We start from the raw sequence: 23,205 nt of genomic DNA, 5'->3' as shown, positions 1-23,205 counted from the left end.
TCTCCAGGCAAGAATACTGGAGTGGGTTGCCATTTCCTTCTCCTTTTAGAAGTTAGTAATTGTTAGATCATCAATTTGATAGATGAAAAATTGCATTTTGTTATGGTTTCTAACCTACATTCCTTCATTTATTCATAAGGCAAACGTGAACAGACACATATACATGCGTGCGTGCTGTTGCCTCAGTTGTGTCCAACTCTCTGCAACCCTATGGACTATAGCCTTCCAGGCTTCTTTGTCCATGGGATTCTCCCAGCAAGAATACTGGAGTGGGTTGCCATTTCCTCCTCCAGGGGATCTTCCTGACCTAGGGATAGAGTATGTGTCTCTTTATATCTCCTGCATTGGCTGGCAGGTTTTTTTGTTTTTTTTTTTTAATCATTAATGCTACCTGGGAAACCCTACACACACACATATATATGTGTATACATATATACGTGTATGTGCATGCTAAATTGCTTCAGTCATGTCTGACTCTTTGTGACCCTATGGATTGTAGCTCACCAGGCTCCTCTGTCCATGGGATTCTCCAGGCAAGAATATTGGAGTGGGTTGCCATGTCCTTCTCCAGAGGATCTTCCTGACCCAGAGATCAAACCCAGGTCTCCTGCATTGCAGGCAGTTTCTTTATCGTCTGAACCACCAGAGAAACCCATATATATGTATATACATATACATAGGTTTGTATTTTGATTACTTACCAAGTGAAAAATGTTCATATATGTGTGTGTTTTCTCCCATTTTTGGCCTTTTCTGTTAAATAGGATGTAAGGGGGAAAAATAGAATCAATCTATTTTTCTGCTGGAGAGAAGGGGCCTCATGCTTCTCTTATTGGTTTGTAAATGCTCTCCTCCTACTCCTTTTTTTAAATGTAACAAATATCAACTTCTTATTTAAAAATTGTGGTAAAATATACACAACGTAAAATTTACCATTTTCAAGTGTACAGTTCTGCGGCATTAAGTATGTTCACATTATCCTGCAACCATCGTCACCATCCACCTTCAGAACTTTTCCATCTGTACCATTAGACGCTAACTCCCCACCCCCACTTCCTTCAGCTCCTGGCAACTACTCACTGCTTCTGTCTCTGTGAATTTGACTACTCTAGGAACCTTACATAAGTGGGATCATAGGCTATTTGTCCTTTGTGACTGGCTTATTTCAGTTAGCATGACATCCTCAAGGTTCATCCATGTTGTAGCATGTGTCTTCTTTTCTCAATAGCTTTGTAATGTTTCTTCACTACATTAAGTGCGTTTATAGCCTTTATTTCCATTTATTTATGTCAATTCTAGGATCATTAGTGAATTGCTTTATTTACCTAATTCTATAATATATCTTAATATATGGTAAGTTCAATACTTATGGCCTGCCTGCTCATAAACTTATTAGTTACTGTCACCTATTAATTTTTTCTAGATGAACTTTAGAATTATTGTTTCATATTAACAAAATCCCATTGTGATTACGTTTAATCTATAGAATAATTAGAGGAAAATGGAAAAATTCATTATATTCAGTATCCCCCTACAGGGACATGGTATATATTTCTGCTTATTCAATTTTTTAAAAATATATTAAAATTTAATAAATATTTCCTTATATAAATTCTAGATATATTTTCCTGGAGATATGTTTTTGTATTCTATGTTGTTTGTTAATAAAAATATATATGATATATTTGTATTAACATATAGAAAAATTACTGGCCTTTGAGTGTTTATAATACTCAAAGTAGTGACTAGTAGTAGTCTCTAGTAGTGACTAGAAGTGTCTTACTAATTTGAAAAGTTAGTTCACCTGAGTTTTCTAAGAAGTATAATCATATTGACAGAAATTAGGAATCACTTCACCTTTCTTTTCTAGTGTTCACATCTCTTAAGTGTGTTCCATGCCTTAATGCATTCCCTAGAAATTTCAAAACATTGATGCAGAGATCTTTGATGTCTTCCCAATTTAATGCAGATAATTCTAGTAATTGGTTCTTAATTGTGATGTCTGTTATAGTTTTAAAATAGTCTTTATCCTTCTAAGATAGCTTCCCCCTCTTATGGGTTTACCATTGGTTTTATCAGTTATATATGTTAATTTTATGACATATTTAGCATTTATTGAAATAATTATAAGGTTATTATTGCTATGATTAATATGGTTTATTAAATGAACAGATTTCCTGGTTATAGACATTCTTTCAGCTCTTTCCTGTAATACAGAGCTTATTCGTCACAGTACTGTTCACCCTGGATAATACACTTCTCTCAATGAAGTGACACTTGCCAATTTTTGTTTTTCTCCACAATGACCTCTGTATTAACACTTTTAGGACAATCTTTTGGTTTGCAGAAAATAGTTTGTTTTCCAAAAAGTAAATACACATGGTTTATTTTAATGGCTAAAACGTACTATGTGAGTTTAAGGTTGGTGACTTGTAGAAGTGGATCCTACACTAGATCTAAAGCCTGTCACCTTTAAATCAATTCTAATAAAGAGAATACCAAGAAAATACAAATGTGATTCAATAAACCCTGCTTACACATTGTTGGTAGATGATAAACCACAATGCAGAACACACTGCCACAGAAGCTACGTTGGTTGTTTGCACAGGAAAAACATCCTTGTCCCCCCCTCCCCACTCTAGCACACGTGTGTATACACAAACACAACAGCTACACAGAGATGGCTCATTTTAAATAATGTATTTCTGGGATTTTTTCTCTTGGGTTTTTTAGAATCTAACACTCATTTTCACATAAGCTTTCCTTTTTTCAATCACTTATCCATTCAATAAAAAATTATTCAGGGTCTACTATGTGACCTACTCTGTGCTAGGTTTGGGGGATATATTTTGGATAAGTCAGACATGACTCTTGTCTTTGGAACTTACATAAGTAACACTCAAAAGCTTTTTCATTTTCATTTTTTGGTATCTTTTTGGACTTGAAAGACTTCTGGTTTTTCATTTCTTTTGCTACATCTTCTAATTATATAACGCAGCTTCCTAAAATCTGATGGTCTAAATTTCTTGAATTAGTCACTCAATTTGTGACAAGCACTGTTCTGGGTACTGGGGAATTCCAAAGTGAAGAAAAAAAAAGACACACACATACAAAACCTCTCCCAATAGAGTTTACTACATTCTAAAGAAATCCTGATTCCAAGGCTTTGCAAGATTCACCCGACTTTAATATGCCATGTGCACCAGGGGCACTGAAAAGAACAAAGAAGTGAACCAAGTATTCTGGAAAGGAAAAAGTGCAGAAATTGATGCAAAAATGAATTTCTAGTTAATAATTCTTTAAATTGAAATTCCACTAATTCCCCTCTTCAGATAATTCAGCTGTCTAATTTTAATAATTTTCAATGTGTATGACTTCAGTTTCTCATAAGAAACGTAAAACAGACTCATCAGGCTTCTTTAGTCTCGTGCATTCTTTGCTCAAATGTTTGGCTTCATAGGCAGAAACCTTTATACATTAGGCAAAATGAAAAGTGAAATGCAATATTTATTAGGCAGTTTCAAACACAGAGCAGCTCTCCCATATTCCCCCGCCTCCAAATAAGGACTTCCCAAAGTGAGAGGGAGCATAAAGCAGGGACTTTCTGAACTCACCTATTAATGGATACAGACCAAATAGGGAGCATGTAGGTACTTTTGTAACTATCTCCTCTATCAAAGATAAGGCTTCCCAGGTGATACTAGTGGTAAAGAATCTGCCTACCAATACAGGAGATGTTAGAGACGTGGGTTTGTCGGGAAGATTCCCTGAGAAGTGGCACCCCCTCCAGTATTCTTGCCGGGGGAATCCCATGGCCAGAGGAGCCTGGTGGGCTACAGTGATGGGGTTGCAAAGAGTCAGACACGACGGAGCGTCTCAGCACCAGCACACTGAAGATAAGGTTGGTACATTTTTCTTCTGTGGGATGATTCTGTATCAGCAATGTTTTTCTTTGGTACTTGTTGAAATTAGACTAAGCAATGTTCATCAGTTGAATGTATTTATTCACTGCATCAACATCTGTTTCCTGAGTACCTCCTATGTGCCAGGCCCTGATGGTGTTGATCTTGCCAGTTTTGGTGGCAAGTAGATACAGAACCAGTCAGTACACTTGTGGTTGGTATCACAAGAGTAGGGAGACTAGACTGGCTGGGGAAAAACAGTGTGCTGTGCAAGGTATATTAAGGACCACAGCAATAAACCATAAAGCATTTATTCACTCATTTACTCGAGTCAATAAGAATTTCTGACAAAAATTTAGTTTAAATGAAGCCAAACTTATGGTGGCATTTGAATACAGTCCCCAGGAGCTTTACAGGTAATAAAGTGGCTTCCTAGCTAGGTTTAAAGTTACCTATAGATGGTGTGATGGTTATCAGACAGAAATATTTTCCTAAATCACATTTCACTAATAGTGAGATTCACAGTAACAGCTAACATTTATTATTTTCTATGTGCAGAGCACAATGCTAAACACTTTACATATTATATTCTAAAACACTCAAATAATCCCTAACCTTAAGGCAGGAAAAATTAGTGTCCCCATTTTATAGATGAAGCTCCTGAGGCTCAACGATATAAGAAACTGGTCCAAGATTACACATCTAGAAAGTGGTAAGTTTAGGATGTCACAGAATTTACCAGGAGTTGAGCTTTTTAAAATGAAGGCCAGGGACAGGAAATGAATCTGCATACTTAGCCAAACATGTCAAGAATGTGAAATAACTCACTCCCAGTTTTCACAGCATTTCAGAGATAAGTAAATAATCTTCAGCAGAATCCAATCCAAGCATGCAATTCTTTGCATTCAGCACACATACTTGCTAAGGAGAAGACACCATTCACTACAGAGAACACTTCTATTTTACATTATCCCTACTTCTGGTCATGACCTATCCTGGTTTTTTTCCAAGGACCACATTAGAGCAAACCCTTTGTCCCAAGCATATACTTATTAGCTATGACAGGAAAGGAGAAAGTGGCCCACACCTGGTCTCAGGCAGACCCTACTGTTTTGTTTCATGAAGGTATTGAGATTCTAGAGTTGTTAAGTTTCCGAGTTTTATCAGCATTTAGTCAATGAACAAATTTCTTACCATCAACTCTCCTAAGTGTCCTACATAAATGCAGAGGAAACTGCCTTTTGCAGGGGTCTCTGAGGCACAGGATCTGCTTACATTTTCTTCCTTACTCTTATTCCCTTTATCATCATCATCACCATCATTGCTATTATTTATTGAGCACTTACTATGTGTCCAGCACTTTGCTAAGGTTTTAAGTATATTTAAGCCTTACAACAATCTTACAAGGCAGCTACCATTAACTCAGTTTTCAACAATGAAGGGGGCTGTGTAGCTGTTTAACTGCAAGGCCACAGAATGAGGAGCAAAAGTCTGGATTAAAACAGATCTATTTAACTCCAGGGGATATGTGCAAAACAGTACTGCTTGCATTAAAGGATTTACGATGCGGCATGGGATCAAGGAGTAGTGGACCAAATGTGTACATCTAAGATAAGCCTATATTTACATAAATTGATAGGATGCAGATTTAGAGCTTACTAATCTGAGGTCCATGGAGCTCCCCCTTCAGTGTTTAAAAATAGATTTTGGAGGGTTTGTAACCTCCTAAAACAGGAGTCAGCACATTTTTTTCTTAAAAGACCAGATAGCAACGATTTTACTTTGTAGGCTATATGGTCTCTATGGCAAACATTCCTCTCTACTGTTGTAACGCAGAAACAGCCACAGATGATACACGAACAAGTGGGCAAGGTTGTATTCCAATAAAACTTTATTTACAAAAATAAGCAGCTAGCCAGTAGGCTCTAAAATGGTATGCAAATTCTATTTGCACATGTGCATCCTTATTTTTGTTGTTATTGGGAGAAAATCTCATAGCTTTCCCAAGCTTCTCAAGTAGGTTCAAAATCCAAGATGGCTAAGAACTGGTCTAAACGGTCTCCAAGGCCCTCTAAACTTAGACATTCCAAGATGATTCTATGTGCCTTTCAATGAACACTCTCTTTGGAAATTCTTTCTCCTTAGCAGGCACATTTGATAGATTCTGCTGTGAACTCTTAAGTAGACTACAATTTCTGTCTGTTGAGAAGAAAACACAGGACATAGTACCATTTCAACCATTCCTGGCTTACCTGGCCAGATGATATTGGCTGAAACACAAGGACATCCCAGAGAGGATACAGCAACTCAGTCCTGCACCAGCTAGTCTGAGATTGGCTGAGGCTCCTTCCTTTTCCCAGAGACCACGTTCTGTGTTTTACTGAGCCTTCTCCACAGAAAGCACTCACTTTCCTGACCACTCTGATATACACTTTGGATTCCTAAAGGCAGCCAGGGCTGCCCAATTATGGTGTGGAGCAGAGGGATTTTGCCAGAATTGTTTTCCTGATGGATCCCTGCTTCTGTTTGGAGACCCTCTCTCTCGAGAGGAAACATGGTTCTTCCTCTTAGGATTCCCAGTATCTTATCTACTGCCTGCGATTACTGCCTCCCACTCTATGGGACTTGTCTTCCCCTAACTAGCATCTTAGGTGGAGATGGCTAATTATATTCCATTATGTCCACCACAGAGCCTGGTACCATATTTTAGTTTATTAGCACTGAGACCTTGGAAAGCTACAGTTTTAAATTCTGGCATTATTTTGGAAAAATCAAGATAATGACTATCCCGTCAACTTGAATAAAAAGCAGGATTGACTGCTTTGAACTGTAGAAAAAAGAGATTATATTAAAGCAAAAAATTACAAATGCTATGAATCATAATGTGGTTGTATTTATATTCCAGATTTCTGAGACTGGAGAATTGGACACAGGGTAAGAAGTGGGAGGGAGAAAAAATAGGAGGGGAGAAAGTGATGGTAGGAACTGACAAGAGGACAGAATGAAACAAAAGGAATGGAGAGACAAAGAGAAGTACGGAAGGAAAGGCTGAATGCAGAGGGAGCCTGTTTGCTAACCAGCTACTGCTGGGTTGAAATTCAGTGTCATTAGGAGGCAACCATTTCTCACAGCAAGTGCCCCCCAAAGAAGGAAATAAACCAGCAAATGAAAATAACGGGATGTAAATCATTTAGTCAGTACCTACAGAGACTATATTCCGTATTAGACTCCTGTATACATCACATCAGGATTAGTGTTAGCTCTCTGAAATGAAACATCAATAAGGGGACCACATGGTGCTGACTGCACCTCCAACCAATATTCAGTTCAGCTTTAATTATCATGTTCATCTGGCAGCAGCGTGGTGCCACGTAAATAGAAGTGGGTCATGGGAAGCCTGGGTTCTTGTCCTGCATTTGATGATGTGACCTTGTTTGGCCAAGCTCTGGGCCTCAGTTTCCTCATTTGTCAAATGTGAATAATAATTCCCTGCTCTGTTTATTTTACAAGATATTAGGAGGATGGAAAAAAATACATATATATATATACAGATGTACTTGAAATATACATATATATGTTTTATTTATATATAATCTTTTTTCTAAAATATAAAGCAGTCAATGCTGCTTTTTATTCAAGTTGATGGGAGAATCAATATCTGAGTTTTCAAAAGTAACGCCAGAATTTATATATATTGTGCTTCCCAGGTGGTGCAGTGGTAAAGAATCCATCTGCCAATACAGGAGATGCAAAAAGATGCGGGCTCTGTCCCTGGGTCGGGAAGATTCCCTTGGAGTAGGAAATGGCAACCCACTCCAGTATTCTTGCTTGGGAAATCCCATGGACAGAGAAGCCTGGTGGGCTATAGTCCATGGAGTCACAAAAGAGTTGGACACAACCAAGCAACTGAGCAGAGCACGAAGCATATATATACACACACATGCACATATACTTGGATGAGAATAAAATATCAGATAAATGTAAAATTGACCTTGTTCTTTTTACTTAACAAGGTACCAAGTAGGCGTAGGGGTGGGGCTGATGGCATTTTGCACAGAAGACTTGGTGACTCAATAATATGTCTTTTTTTTCCCTTCAGTAATATCTGGTCTGGGATTATTACTACTTTCTCGATGTTTTTAGACATACTTCTCCCCTTCAGAAATGCCAAAGGTGAAAAATACTACTCGACTGCTATAATTTGTCACCCTCGCTGCCTGAACAAGACGTGCATAGACAGTTTAGTAATTAAGCTTTTCAACCCTGCATCGTATAGTTTTATTCCAGCAAAGGCTATATTTATCAGCTAACAAGTATTAAATCACCCCACTGCTCAAGCCGTTTCTCACTTGAATATGCTCCTTTCAAAACAGAGCAGATTTTCTTGACTGTGTTTGATTAATAAAAGTTCTTGTTTGGAAGTACTGTGGGAGCCGACATACATACACCCTTTTCCCAAAGGTACTGACCCGTATTTCCCAGGGGACTCGGCTACCTTTGCCCTGGGTCTTTTAGGGCATCCGGCCATCTGAATCTCATGGCCCCTGGGATGGCTTCTAGCACAAGATAGTCCCATATCTATTTCAATTTTTAAAGAGGAAGAGGTAAATAAAGATAGAGAACACAAGCTTTTGATATGTTTTCTTTCCTTATTTGAGCATCAGGGAATTGGTCTGTTTCTATCAGAGATGGATCAAAATGTAAAATGAGTTTTCAAATGATTAAATCAGCAAAGTAACAATGACCTATATACTAAGCAGGGTTGTATGTCTTTTCTCATATTGCTACAGTCTTTTCTGAGCAGATGCACAATTATTAGGGAAACACATTTCGAATGAACAGATATTAAAACTCATTAGTGGGATTCTCTGGTGGTACAGTGGTTAAGACTTCACCTTCCAATGCAGGGGGTGTGGGTTTGATCCCTGATCAGGGAGCTAAGATCCCACATGCCTCATGGACAAAACATAAAGCAGAACATAAAGCATAAAGAATATCATGACAAATTCAATAAAGGCTTTCAAAAATGGTTCACATTAAAAAATATTTTAAATAAAAAATAACTCATCTGTAATGGCTTAGCATACTTTCTCTAAGCAACACGTCCCACTTTTATAAATATTTTTTTCTTCTTTGGAATATATACACTCATGAAACAAATAAACATTGCTTTAAAGCTTTAGGATGCTTTCAGTCAGATGGCTCCAGAATTATATTAGTTAAAAACAAAATAGTTAATATATTGAATATATTTGCTACCATATTTTAAGGGTATAACCAAAATAAAGACAAATGTTGATCAAATATAGGCCAAAATGATGAAAGAAATCTCAATATTTTTCCTTGTATCATAAAAGAGATCACATTAATTTCCCTTTTCCTTTCTATATTTTCAAAAATAACCGACATTAACCACACGTAGGCATTTCAGTTTTCCATCAATTGATTGCAAGTAGGAGATGTATAAGACCATTCCATAGGAAAAAACCCCACTTTGTAGTTACATAAACAAGTTCTGCCCATGCCTGTGTATGTGTATGCCTGATAGTGGGCATGTCAGTGTGAGATTTTAAATACCACCAAGCTAAGGGGTCTTTTGTGGAACTTTTCTTAGTTTGAGAGATTGCAATGATGTGAGAGGCTGTGACGATTTCTTTCCTTTCAAAATGACAAAATGGAACTCACCAGTTTGCTTTCCAAATTAGCAACAAGTACCTTGTTCAGAAGGCTGGGGATCAATTTCTCTTGAGCCAGCAAGTCATGGGTTGTCACCGATGCATGTGGGTGATATGCTGAACCGCTAAGTTGGCAAATATTGAACTATTTTAAGTGCATCTATTTTCTGGTTCAGTAAATTTTTTTTGTATTAAATTCATTAAACTTGACACAGTCTAAATGCCACAGCACACACTGGAGAGGGCATAAAAGTAACAGCACTAGCCACAGGAGATAGCACAAGGTAAAGATCAATATAATTTCTCTCAGCTTCTATTTAATTTTTATCTTTCCCATTAAGGCTGGATTTTTTAAGGTTAAAAAGTACTGTGTGACTTGGGAAGTCAAGTTGAATCTGGTTATTTTCTGAAAACTTGAAGAGGCATTTCTTTGTCAGTCAAGCTGCCCTCCAAATTGCGTTCTTAGAGATGATGACATATGTGACCTACAATTCAGGAGCATTTAATAACTTGGAAGGGAAATGAGAAACAAAAATTACCCTTTGTTTCCACAGTTTGGAGAAATATTGCAGTTCAGCAATTTGCAAAAATATCAAATCAAGGATATACTTGAAGATTTATCACGATGTCTTGATAATGATTATTCTTTATTTGGGACTGACATTTTCAAAAGGACAACAAAGGTCTGTGAACATGAACTGTTACTTGGCTTTGACATAATTTGGGGGGAGAGCTATTTGTTTTTTCTTAAACACTACTTTGCCTCCAACAAGGAGTGGGTAGACATGGCAATTCAGAAAAGTGGAGAGGTATAAAGTACAAGGAATTTTCATTCTTGTAGGAGTTGTAACTACTGAAATTATAAAATTGATTTTATACTCCACGTGAAAAATAACAACCAGTAAAGAACAATTTTTCCAGTAATTTCTCTCAACAAAATAGAAAACAAAATAATCAATGACAGAAAATTGTGAAAACAAAACCCCCAAAGTACATGTGAAAAATAACAATACAGGCAGTACTATATATGATTCTTTAAAGCTTCCAGAACACATAAGGCAGAAGTGATGCAGCCGTCAAAGTTGGACTGAGTAAATCCATCCCCTCCACACACAAGAAGAGGCTGGAGATGAAGAGTCATTTGACCAAGAGAGTTGGCTGCCACATTTGTGACCTGAAAATATTAAAAAAGAAGAAAGAAAAAGAATTGCAATTGACATTCAGTGCTCTGTTCTGCTATCATGTCATTGCCCACCTGGGGAAGCTTCTTTACCTGAAGAAATCAAGATGTTTTATAATGAGCAAGGAAAACTAGATTAAGACCCCTAAACTCTTCCCCTTGCCCAAGTGTTCACACTGAAATTCTCAAATGTTTACATTTTCAGTCATTTGATAAGATAATAAGAAGTGTATTGAACTTCAAAATTAATAGGTTATGACCTGCTAAATCAGTTGGAAGTACAGTGAAGTTTTTCATTAGCGGGAAATGAAATTCATGAAATCATTCACCAAGTATTGAGAACCTGCTATGTGCCAGACAAGGTGAATACAAAAGAAATTTAAAGGGTCACGTCTTTAAGGAGTTTCCAGTTCAGCGCAACTGCTGGCATGGAAGTGTCTAAGGACTAAGGCAGAGTGAAGAGCAAGGTGCTATAAAAACACATGGGAGGAGGCCAGCATACTGGACAGAGAAAGTTTCAAAAGGGTGTGACTGGTCATTTCATTTGAGTTCTAATGGAAGCATCAAAATTTGCCAGGGAAGGAAGCAGGTATAAGGCTTTCCAAAGGGAAGGAGTAAGATGTGTAAATGTCCACAGCCAATGTGCACTGTTTGGGAATCTGTGGTGCAGGGGTGTGTGTGTGTGTATGTGTGTGCATGTGCATGTATGTGTGTGCGTGTGTGTGTGTGTATGTGTGTGTTGGGGGAGGAGACTGACTAGAAGAAGGAACATAACTGAGAGGTAAGATAAGAGGAATACTTTGTTTCAAATATAGTCTACTTGGGCTTCTCAGGTGGCTCAGTGGTAAAGAATCTGCCTGAAACACAGGAGACCCAGGTTCAGTCTTTGGGTCAGGAAGATCCCCTCAAGAAGGAAACAGCAGCCCACTCCAGTGTTTTTTCTTGGGAAATCCCATGGACAGAGTAACCTGGTGGGCTATAGTTCTTAGGGTCACAAAAAATCTAGTCCATGGGGTTGCAAAGAGGAGGACATGATTTAGCAACTAAACAACAACAACAAAGAATGTAGTACTGTTTATGTGCCAAAAGGGAGAATCAGTTGAGGTCTAGGACTTATTTTGTAGAACCAAGTTTATAATATTTGAAATGATGAAAAAGGCATAGAATTATTGGAAAAATTATTCTCTAAATTAGAATGTATGTTGCTAACAAACATTCACAGGGGAATGAGCGGGCGATTAATGTATTTATCTTGGATACTGATGGATTGGCTACTGAAGCACCAAAAACTCCCTAAAAAACCAAATTACTCAAAGCTATTATAAAGACAGTCTCACTTGGAACCACTTTCCTGCACAACTTCAGGGGGTGCGTTTCACATGAACTACAACACGGCAGCTCTGGTCTCCCTCATACGGAGTTTTCATGAAGAGAAGCAGAATAAGACCCATGAGAATTTACTTGTTTAAAAATCACACCAAAAAATCAAGCAATGTAATAAATGCTATTTGGATTATGGAGCTGATTTTGCTTCTTGATAGGTTGAGTTAGCATAATGCTTTCATAGTTTTTTAAAACCATAAAAACTTTACATAGATATTTTTATTTATATGCCATATTTTGTCTTTAAAAGGAGGTGGTACAATTATTTCCTTCTTGAATCACTAAGGATATGGACCTTTAAAGACCAGTATCACTCAGATACAAATGTAAAATGATATAAGTATCCTCTCACATTTCTTGAGGTCGCTTGATAGCAATATCATCTATCATAAACATAGCAGATAATCTTTTAAAAATTAAGTCACAGTTTTAATTTATTATATTAAATTATAGTTTCTTTCATGTCCTCCAAGGTTTTGTTAAAGTATACAAAAGTATACTTTATAAAGTATTATAAAGTATAATTGGCAAAAAAGTTATATATATTGAAGATGTACAACTTGAGGTTATGACATATGTATACATTGCAAAATAATCACCATAATCAAGCTAATTAATCAGATCTGCTCTCTTAGCAAATTTCAAGTATACAATAGAGTATCGAAATGGTAACCCACTCCAGTATTCTTGCCTGAAGAATTCCACGGACAGAGGAGTCTGACAGGCTATACAGTGCATGGGTCACAAAAGAGTCAGACACGACTGAGCGACTAAACAAATCATTAACGACAGTCATGCAGCTGCATGTTAGATCCCTAGAACTGATTCATCATATATAACTGAAACCGAATCTAATATATATAACTGAAACTCTGTACCCTTCAACCAACATCTCCTTATTTCCTCCTCCCACCAGCCTCTGGCAATCACCATTCTAGTCTCTGCTACTATGCACTTGATTATTTTAGATTCCAAACGTGAGATCATGCATTATTTGTCCTCCATAGCTGATAATCTCGAAATGGGCAGAAAAGGTCTTTGAGTGGTTAAAATAGTATATAGTGCAGACACTGAAGCAAAGACTTGGGTGTTCCATCAGAGCTTTTAATACCCTGCTTTAGACGGAATTTTAGCAAGTTGGATGATTTGATTTGTCAGTGAATCACGAAGGGAGGAAGAAAGCTGCTGGGCTCCTATACATACTATTGATTTTAGAACGTGACAATCCACAATCTGAAAACAAGGGATGCTATAGAAACACTAAAACACCAGACAGGCTGGGGAAAAGCCTGGCAGTCTGTGGTCACCTAGTGCAGGGCAAATAACTTTCTGGCTCTTAAAAGTCCCTGAGGGTGCCAGTTATTAGTTTTCCTGCAATGATTACTGCTACTGATGAAGGCCCCAATATTTCAGGACCAATTCTAGCAGGCATGAAGTATTAATTGTTGGCATTTCTTGGATGTTCTCTATATACCAAACGCCTTACACACACACACACACACCCTACTTAATTCACATATCAACCTATGAGGTATTTACTACTATTCTCATTTTACAATTGAGAAACCTAAGACTCAGAGAGAGACTGTTTCCTGCCCAAGAACAGAAAGCTTGGAGATGAAGAAGCATTTAAACAGAGCAGAATTTCCCCTCCAACTCCCTCAGAAACATTTCCATAAGGACTTAAGTAAAACAAAACAAAAATGTGTGATCGTCATGTGGAAAATTCACATAAATGGGATAATTCATTCACACATATTCACATATATATTAATACATAAACAGGTGTCTATCTATGTATAATTTATATGCACACACATACACACACACATATATATATAAAATCGTCCATTCTTAGTAAAGTTTCCATACATTCCAGCCGGCATCCTGGTATAGATAAACCATGGTACTATTAAACATTACACAAGTGTTAAGCAGGAGGTAGCTTAAGGGAAAAAGTTCTGCCCAGAAGAGAGTGGGTAATTTATCGGTGCTGTGTAATTTCATTTGACGAGTGGTGAGTGCCAGATGCCAGATCACATGGCTGGAAAACTAGGCCACTGATTAGCCAGTCTGCAGTTGGGATGAAATCAATCTTGCTGCATTTAGGTGGATTCGCCCATTTTGCAATTACCCAATGAGGAAAATATGAAAACACGAAGGCTGTGCTTGCAAGCTCCTTCACCCAAGTGAAGCAGAGAGCCCTGCAGCGGAGGAACACGTAACTGTCAAAGCCACAATCTCTCACAATAATGCAGTCTTTGGCTATGCTTCCAGCCACAGTGAGGAACCACAGCTCAATGACTATGTTTAAGAGAGATGTCAGGGCTGAAACAACCCCTTGGGAATCCAGGATGCTTGGACTCACATGTGTGCCAGGGTGGGTCAGAAAGAACTCACACTGCAGAAGCTGGTACTCTGGGATCATTAATGTAAGGTTTCTTTACAATTAGGTGATGACTGGACTGGACATATGAATTCGAAGCAGAAAAAGCAGTTTTACATCCAAGTGATTTAAACCCGTATCTGTTTTGTGACTCCTCTCTACCTGCCGCATAGAATGCAAACTTCTCAGTCCCCATCCCCCATGAAAAGCTCTTCATAACCTAATCTTCCCTCCATCCAAGCCTCCCCTCTTGCTGCTTCTCTCACTTTTGCCTCGAGTCCCATCTATATTCAAACTAAGGTTCTTCAAGCACATCCTTCTTTGTTGTGCTTCTGTGACTTTGAACAAGTCATTCTGCTTGGTGATGTTGTATTGTTCCTCTCTTTTCTGCCAAGCAAATTGCTCATCCTTCAAGAACGAGCACAAATGTCACCTGCTCAGAGGTCTTCTCGCTCTGCCAGGCGCGGTAAGTGCCTTTTCAGCATGTTATTTGTATCTATTATGTTACTTGTTATTTTGCACTATAATTATGTCCATGCCTGTCTCCCTTCTTAGATTGCATGCTCTGCAAAGTAGGGACTGTGATGCACTCATCTTTGTATCCAAGGCTGAAAATGGTGCCTAGCCCATAATAAGTGTGCAGTAAATGTTCATTGAGTTTTTAAAAAAAGACAATATTGTACATGTAGTTGATCAAATGAAGGTCTTCATATGGAACTGGCTTCATAAAACCCCACAGAGCTGGCAGAAGCTCAAATGGATGAGCTATTGTATTTAGAAGGCTCTCAGTAATGATAAATATCTCTGTGAACTGCTGTCTGTGAATGTCTCCTATGTCATATGTTAAACTACATAAACTTGCTGATTCTGTAGGTCAGAAATGGTAAAATACTGTCAATTTTTATATGATTAACATAATAGTTTCTTTTATATTGATTGTTAATTGTGAACAGTCACACACAAAAGTCCCTTGGGTATGAGAATGAAATTAAAGATGAAAAGAAAGAGGGAGGCAGACAAGTAGGCTAATGGGTATTTCCACAAAATTATAGTTGACAAATAGCAAAAATATTCAGTGACACATGTGATAATGTACCTTCTCTCTTTCAAACCTATGCTGACAGCTAAAGCTTGTCCTTGAACTGTCAGACATCTACCAATAAAACGATCTCACTGGTTTGGCCTACAGAGAGGCTGTATTTTAGGGTTACCTGTTTCAGTTGGCAGTTCCGCCCGTTTGGTAACTTAAAACCAATCTTATGAGATACTACAATAGGTGATGTTCAAGTGAGCAAGACAAGAATTAAGATCTCAGAAACTCTATATCCTAGATGTGCAACTGACTTGAGAGAACTTAGACAACCTATGAACAATCAGGTTCTCTGCTGGGGCTTATTATGGATGTAAATATACTGCTTTTCACTGAATCTCAGGTACCATCAATTGGAAGAGGCACCGATATTTTAGGTATATGAATGAGAAAGAAAAAAATGGTGCTAGCATGAAATAAAATTTTATTTTATACTTACTAGAGAAGTTCTTTTAGAATTATCTACATGTAGATCTTTTGCAAACATAAAAAGGGAATAACAGAGGAATAGATTGGTTAGCTTTTCCAGAAACTTCTTCATATTCAGAGCTGACTTTTGTGAAAAAACTCTCTCACTCAGGGTGTCAATGTCCATGCTCTTCCCCCCACAATCTGTGCCCTGTGCTGCCTTGAGTGCTGGTCATGCAGCATTTCTCATAAGAGTAAACAGTCCACTAAATTGTCCCTGCTGGGGTTTTCCTCCAAGATGCTGACACCTGTTCTTCAAGTTCTGACTGTGTTCTTTCTCAGTGGGAAAGAAAAGTTTTTAAGTAATCAGCAAGACTCATATTCTTTTCTCAAATGGTCCTTCCCTAGTGGTTCAGACGGTGAAGAATCCGCCTGCAATGAGGGCAGACCAGGGTTCAATCCCTGGATCCGGAAGATTCCCTGGAGGAGGAAATGGCAACACACTCCAGTATCCTTACCTGGAGAATCCCCATGGATAGTGAAGCCTGGTCCATGGGGTCACAAAGAATTGGGTAAGACTGAGCAACTAACACATTTTATGCTGACGTCAATGGAAATGTTTGTTTACATGTTTATAGTGGTGGTCCCCCTGTTGGACCACTAAAAATGACCAAGCTCACATGTGTGAAAACTTCATCCTACCTGAAACTTTGATGGCATCTTACAACTAAGGAAATACAGCAAATAGTAAATAGGGTAAGGGGAGCAGTATGGTGAAAACCCACTAGTTAGTAAAAGCATAACAAGTACAAGGATACTGAGTGGCAGGATCCTTTAAGTAGAGCCTTTGCAGGTAAGCAGCATCTCAGTATCAGAGCATCCAAGGTCTTCAGCATTGGTATTTTAAACTCTCCAATTTCCCAATTCACCCAAATGAGCAGCCTCAGGTGAAACCAACAGAGACACACTGGTTATCACAGAATCGATTTGTTCATTTACAAAGGTAAATGTACCGATTCTAAAACTGAATCTGGTTGTCTTCCCAGACCATTCATCTTAGTAGGCAAATTTCCTCAACTGTGTCATAGATTATGGGGGTGACACATGTGCAGCACTGCCTGACAGACATCACTAATCAACTGTGGCATTTCTTCTCCACTGAGCCCAGAAGTGGCTTCAGCATCCTTCTCACTTCATTGCTTCAGGCAGCCACTGGACCAGTCAATTGGAAGTGGCACTCGAGAGGAATCCTATATACCAATCCTGGATTAGAAGATTATGGAGTAAACATGTAACTAGAAATAAGAGAATTAGATATTCTTTACTGTTTTTTCCCCTCTTTTCCCATTAAGCCAGGAGAGTCTGATGCACTGTCTTTGTCCAAAGCAGAGATACTTCAATGTCAAGAATGAGAGTCACATCAGGAGCCATTTCCTCTAATGATGCTGGAAGTTCAATTCTAATTCCTTCTAATAACCTTCCAGTAACCTCCTAGACCATTGCCCTTTCGTGGGTCACATCAGGGCTTTGACTGCCATTTGAAAATAAAATACAGATATTTTGACTACAAGATAGTTGTAGAAAACTAAACAACCATACTTCTATAAAATTGTGCATTACCAGTATCAGGGCTTGTAGGAAAATAGGTTGGCATAGCCAGCTCAGAACCTAACTACTGCAAGCATGAACAAAAACAATAAAGTGAAGTGGCTAGCAATATTAACATTCTCCCCGACTCTGAATCTTGGAACATTTATGCATCCTAAACTCTGGGGCTTATGTTTTCTCCTTTGAGATGTAGGTCCTGAAGGGAAGTTGCTTCTAAAAGAGACCAGTATGACTAAAATTAAAAATCTCCAGGATATAGCCTTCTTTATTAGTCCATCATTTTAGCAAAGGGGAAATGTCTTTGTGATTTTTCCATCAGTACTCCCACTTTTGCTGAAAAGCACAAAGTAAAGTTAAGTCACTCAGTCGTGTCCGACTCTCTGCGACCCCATGGACTATCGCCCACCAGGCTCCTCTGTCCATGGGATTTTCCAGGCAAGAGTACTGGAGTGGGTTGCCATTTCCTTCTCCACCATAACATAGTGCAAAATCCAGTGGTTCTTAAGGTCACTGTAGCTGCCACTCTGGAACTAAAGGAAGATACTTCTGGAGATTTTCAGTTTTTTCCTTAAGGTTTTCCATATTTTCTGAGACTTTCTGTTTGCTTGTGAGAAAATGTACCCCAATCATTTGAAAACATCAACATGTGTGAAACCAATATGATTTCCCTGTGATGCTACTGATCTCCTATTTCTCAACTGCATTTGAAAGAATTTACATTATAAAACCCTCTGGAGTTATAAAGGGCTGTAGGTAATTTTATTGCTCTCTTATGTTACTCTACATTCCTAAGGGTCGCTTTATTTAACTTGGGTATGCCTGAATTTTGACAGCAGATGGAGACTAAACCATTACCTGTGTTTTTGATACACACACTGTATCTTTTAATTGATTTTTAATCAATTTCGATGTGTGAGGGTGACTCCTTAAACTGTCCTTGGATTTCAAGAAAATCTTACTGTGTTCTAGTTGTATGCTAACTTGATTGGGGCAGACTCACAAGTAATGATATCCTTGTGTTGGCATTTCCCCTGCCCATTGTGTGTGTGAGGGACTGACCACACTGGTAACAGGAATAGCGTGGAGGCCTGAGATGGTGTGGAGTTGATTCATACATTTCCTCACTTCCTCTACTCTGCTGCCAGGGTCAACCTGAACCCCTGCCATGGTATATAAACAGCAGGAATTGAATATTTGGTTAACTTATTCTTTTATAGCCCCTATGCAATGCTCAAAGGTAGTGGTTCCCAAAAGTCAATCTATGGCAAGAAGAGAAAAATAAGGAGAATTATGAACTTTTTCACAGAGCAAAATGTATTCTATTTCTAAATTGTTGAGGTTCTATTTTTACTACATATTTTGGGGGGAGGGTTATTATTTTCATTAAATTCTTATAGCTATGTTTTGCTTTTTAAATTCTTAACTGCAGAATAAAAAGATAGCAGTATTATACTGGTTCCCAAAATATTCAGAAGAATTTTACTGGTCCATGACATAAACACACTTGGAGCCAATGCTCTGGGGCGAGGTGCTTGATGTGGCTCGGAGCAGAGTCTCTGTCAGCCTGAGGAATGTTTCCCATAAAAGGGGTGCTGGGGGGCAGCAAAGGTCAGCTTCAAAAAACCATCAATAATCTCAAGTAACACTGCACAACCTTAGTTTGGACTTGGTGAGTGGATGAGTAATTTTAACAGATGGAATAAAACCTTGTGTAAAACTTATTTCCCAGAAACTTGCACAACCTCCCTATGAAACAAATATTAATCAGGACAGACCTAGAATCTGGGTAAAACATTGTTTGTTTGTTTATATTCAGTGAAATATTCAGGGAGTAACCATAAAAGGTGTGGAGCAAAGTAGGAACTGGAGGAGGAAGATTTAAACAAATGTGGAATAAATAACTACCTTCAAATTGCAAGCACCTAGAAGGTAAATGTGGTTTGTATTGATTCTCTGTTTACATCTCTCCATTCTTACCATATTCCCAAGGCAATGATTATAAGCATTTATCATATGCCTGTTTACAAAAACAGAGAGAAATGTAAATAAATGAAGGCGAGACCATAATTTACACTGATGTCAATGGAAATGCTTGTTTACATATTTATAGATGGGAAGTTAGTCCAGGTACTCTGAAAAAAGATGAGATTTTAGTGTTATGCCGATAGTGAAAAATACTATTGACCCCCTAAGTAAATTTCTGTGATACAAGAAAGGGACATCTGAGAAATAAAAATCGAATACAGACTTCATTTTAACAGTACAGAATGTTTTCTATTGGCCAAATTAAAAATGTAATATGTTTATTCTTTTCTCTCTCTCTCTTTTTTAAAGTTCCTCTGGGGTTTGATAAAAAGGCAGTAAAATGTTGATTGCTCTTGATTCCTCTACACTTAACTCACAAAATTACAATTTGGTAAGAAATATTTGAAGTTTAAAAAGTCTTCTGAGTCCTCAGAAATATAAAGTTATGGGGACTGTGTTTTATTCATTTTTGTATTTCCAGCATCTCCATTTACATCTTCTTTGTACATGGGTGGTGTTGAATTCATAACTGCTCAAAGGCTGTATGCACACGGGCCAACAAAAACTAATTGAAATTTTGAAAGATTTAAATTCTCAGTGTTCAGGTGGTCTTTTAAATACAATGGAGATTTTTCCTTTATGAAAATAATTTCCCTTGGTTTCTTAGTCTCTAAGTTTTTCTTTACGTTCTGTGTCATCGCACCTCCCCATTCTAACTCTGTCCTTGAGCAACTTCATTGCCCAGGAAACAAGTATTCTGATGTCTGTAATCCTTGTGCTAACACTTATGTTGAAACTCCCAGAAAGCTGAATTCTCTACCACTAGCTCACTTTTTGCAGAGTCCAGGCAAAGGCACTAGGGATACGTTTGAATCAGTCTGAATTTCAAATAGGTAGCAAAGGTGGTTTCTTACTCAGATAATTCACCCTCATCTCATAAAATGCCATTGCATAAAGAATACTTTGAAAGGGATGTAAAATGGAACTAGCTGAGTGTGTATATGTGAATGTCTATGTGTGTGTATAATGGGATATATAGATGTTTGCCTTTATTTAAAAAGATGGAGACCACAGTGACCAATCCACACTATTAACATAGTTTACAGCTAAACTGCAGTGAGCCTGCACAGACATAAAGTCTAAATAACCCTTTAAATAATTTTTTCCCTCATGAGATGGTAAATACATTCTTAAAAGCTATAGATGTCACAGAGGGGAAAAAAGCTACATTTTTTTCTGGATGACCTAGCCAATTTACATTTACAATTTTTTTTTATCTTTTAAAAATTCTTTCTTAGGAGAATCAGCTCTCCATGTGCAGATTTTTTGTGGTGCAGCCAGATATCACAGACATATGGGATATATCTGTTATATTCTTAAGAAAAGTGTTGATAAGAATTATTTCTAACCATATACTGCATAGTATGGAAGATAAGTGATACTTAGAACCGGGAAAATGATGATAAATTCAGGGTGCTGATAAACCATTTAATCTATTTTATATGCCTTTCCTTAAAAAATATTGTACCTCTTTTGGTCACTGGTGTTTCAGGCTCTTAGATCTATATTATATTATGCTATAGTACTTAATATTCATAAAGAGCTTTATCAACACGGTGATTTCCTGCAGAGATGGTACATTTTTAATTGGTTCTTATGTGTTATGTGCATCATCTCATCTTGCCTCTGTTCTACTCATCTCTCCAGTGTTCTATTATATTTAATGGTGATTTCATAAACCCGATTCTTTGTTGTGCTTTAGGGAAAGTCATGCTTGTATTTTGGGATTCTGGCTACAGAGCCCTGTATCTGGTACACAGAGAGCTGCTGTAAAATTACTATTGGTTGGAATACTCTAGGTGTGAAGAAAGTGATGCGGTTTGGTCAATTCTCAGTGGAGCTTTTCTCTTTATTGGTATTTGTCTATTCTATTTTAATAAACCATTGGGTAGATGCAGGCAGAATGTGCCACAAATCAATTATATGATCCATGCAGCAGCTTTAGTGCGCTCAAACTGCAAAGGACATACTTTGCTGAAACTGTATATTCAATTGCTGAAGTCTACACTGAATCCTTTCAGATCTATTCTGACTTTTAAAGTCCTGAAAACACTGGAGCAGTCTATTTTGATGAGGACTTGTTCAGAACAAGCACACAATAAAGAATGAGATACTGTTTTCTCTACTACTGTGGCAGTAATAATAGACAAAACAACAGTCGTGGTACATTTCCCTTTAGAGTTTTTAATTTAATAGAAAATTATTCTGTCCTTCAGCAAGTTTTAGTACATTCATTCATTAGCTCTTCAAATATCTGCTGTGTTCATAGTAGTTGCTGAGCACTGTGTAAGGTGTGAGGATAGACAAACCAGTTCCTAAGTTACAAGGTGATTTAATGGACCTGAATCCTTTTGTTCTCATCTAAATATAAATGCTGCATCACTCTCTCTCAAATGATCCCATTGCTTGGCTTCCCAGGATGCAGAGGGCCCAGACGCTTTGGATTTTGAGGTGAGAAACTTAAAATCATCTTTCCTACTCAACTGAACCTAATCACCACTTCTCCTCCATTTAAATTAATAACTGCTTAATTGCCAACTAATTCAAATTCAATCCTCCATCCCTTCTCCCATCCTCTTCTTCTTTTTCTTGACAACCCAGAAGTATGACCATTATTTCTCTCTGGTTCTCATTTATGCTGAATAAATCCAACAGCCTTTTGTCTGGGTTGAGCAATTATGGGGAAAAGATTTCAGCCATTTTGACATTTACATCTAGAAAATAACCTTCTTTCTACTTTTAATATGGTGAAAATAAAAGGTTCAACGCTTGTGCTCCTAAGACTATAGTTGAGGATAAAGAAACAAGTGGATATTAAAGCCAACTGAATTGAGGTATAATTTACAATACAGTAAAATTCACCCTTTTTATGTGTACTGTTTTATAAGTTGTGACAATATACCGAGTTGTGTAACTACCTCTATAAAACATTACAGAGAATGTTCTCATCAGTCTCCACCTAATTCCCCTGTGCCTCTTTGTAGTTAACACCATTCGGCCAATCACAGCCCCTGGCAACAGTGTTCTGTTCCTACAGCTTTGTCTATTCCAGAAAGTCATACAAATATTTAGAATAATGCAGTATGTGGCCTTTGATTCTGACTTTTTTCACTTAGATAATACTTCTGAGACTCACTCATGCTGTTGCAGATATTAGTAGTTTGTTGCATGTTATTACAGAGTAGTTTTGCATTTATGGATGCGCAACAGTTTGCCCATTTACCAGGTGATGGATATTTGGGGTGTTTCCAGTTTGGGACTATTATTAATAAAGTTTCTATAAATATTTGTTTATATATGTTTTGATGTAGATTTATGACTTCATTTCTCTTGGGTAAATTCCTAAAAGTGGAGTTTCTGGGTCATATGGTAAGTGTATATTTAACTTTGTAAGGAACGGTGAAACTGTTTTCCTAAGGGGCTATGCCATGCCGCACTCCCATGGTGATATGTGAGAGTTGCCACATCTGTGCCAGTATTTGGTATCT

At 37.7% G+C, this 23,205-nt stretch overlaps 1 protein-coding gene across 8 annotated transcripts in view; it reads right to left on the bottom strand.

Annotated features, from left to right (window-relative positions):
- Positions 1-23,205, bottom strand: part of RNLS (renalase, FAD dependent amine oxidase) — a 301,302-nt gene that overhangs the window by 28,550 nt on the left and 249,547 nt on the right. The window contains exon 7 of one of the 8 annotated variants that reach the window (XM_043476092.1): positions 10,206-10,751. The exons of the other annotated variants lie outside the window; for them this stretch is intronic. Within the exon in view, the coding sequence (XP_043332027.1) occupies positions 10,599-10,751 (153 nt within the window). The 3' untranslated portion in view covers positions 10,206-10,598. Of the gene's footprint in view, positions 1-10,205; positions 10,752-23,205 lie in introns of those variants that run through there. 8 annotated transcript variants of the gene reach the window in all.

This window comes from Cervus canadensis, chromosome 8 (assembly GCF_019320065.1).
Source record: "Cervus canadensis isolate Bull #8, Minnesota chromosome 8, ASM1932006v1, whole genome shotgun sequence".
NCBI lineage: Eukaryota > Metazoa > Chordata > Mammalia > Artiodactyla > Cervidae > Cervus > Cervus canadensis.
The sequence above is the reverse complement of the archived record's forward strand: the minus strand, read 5'-3'. Positions and strand labels throughout refer to the sequence as shown.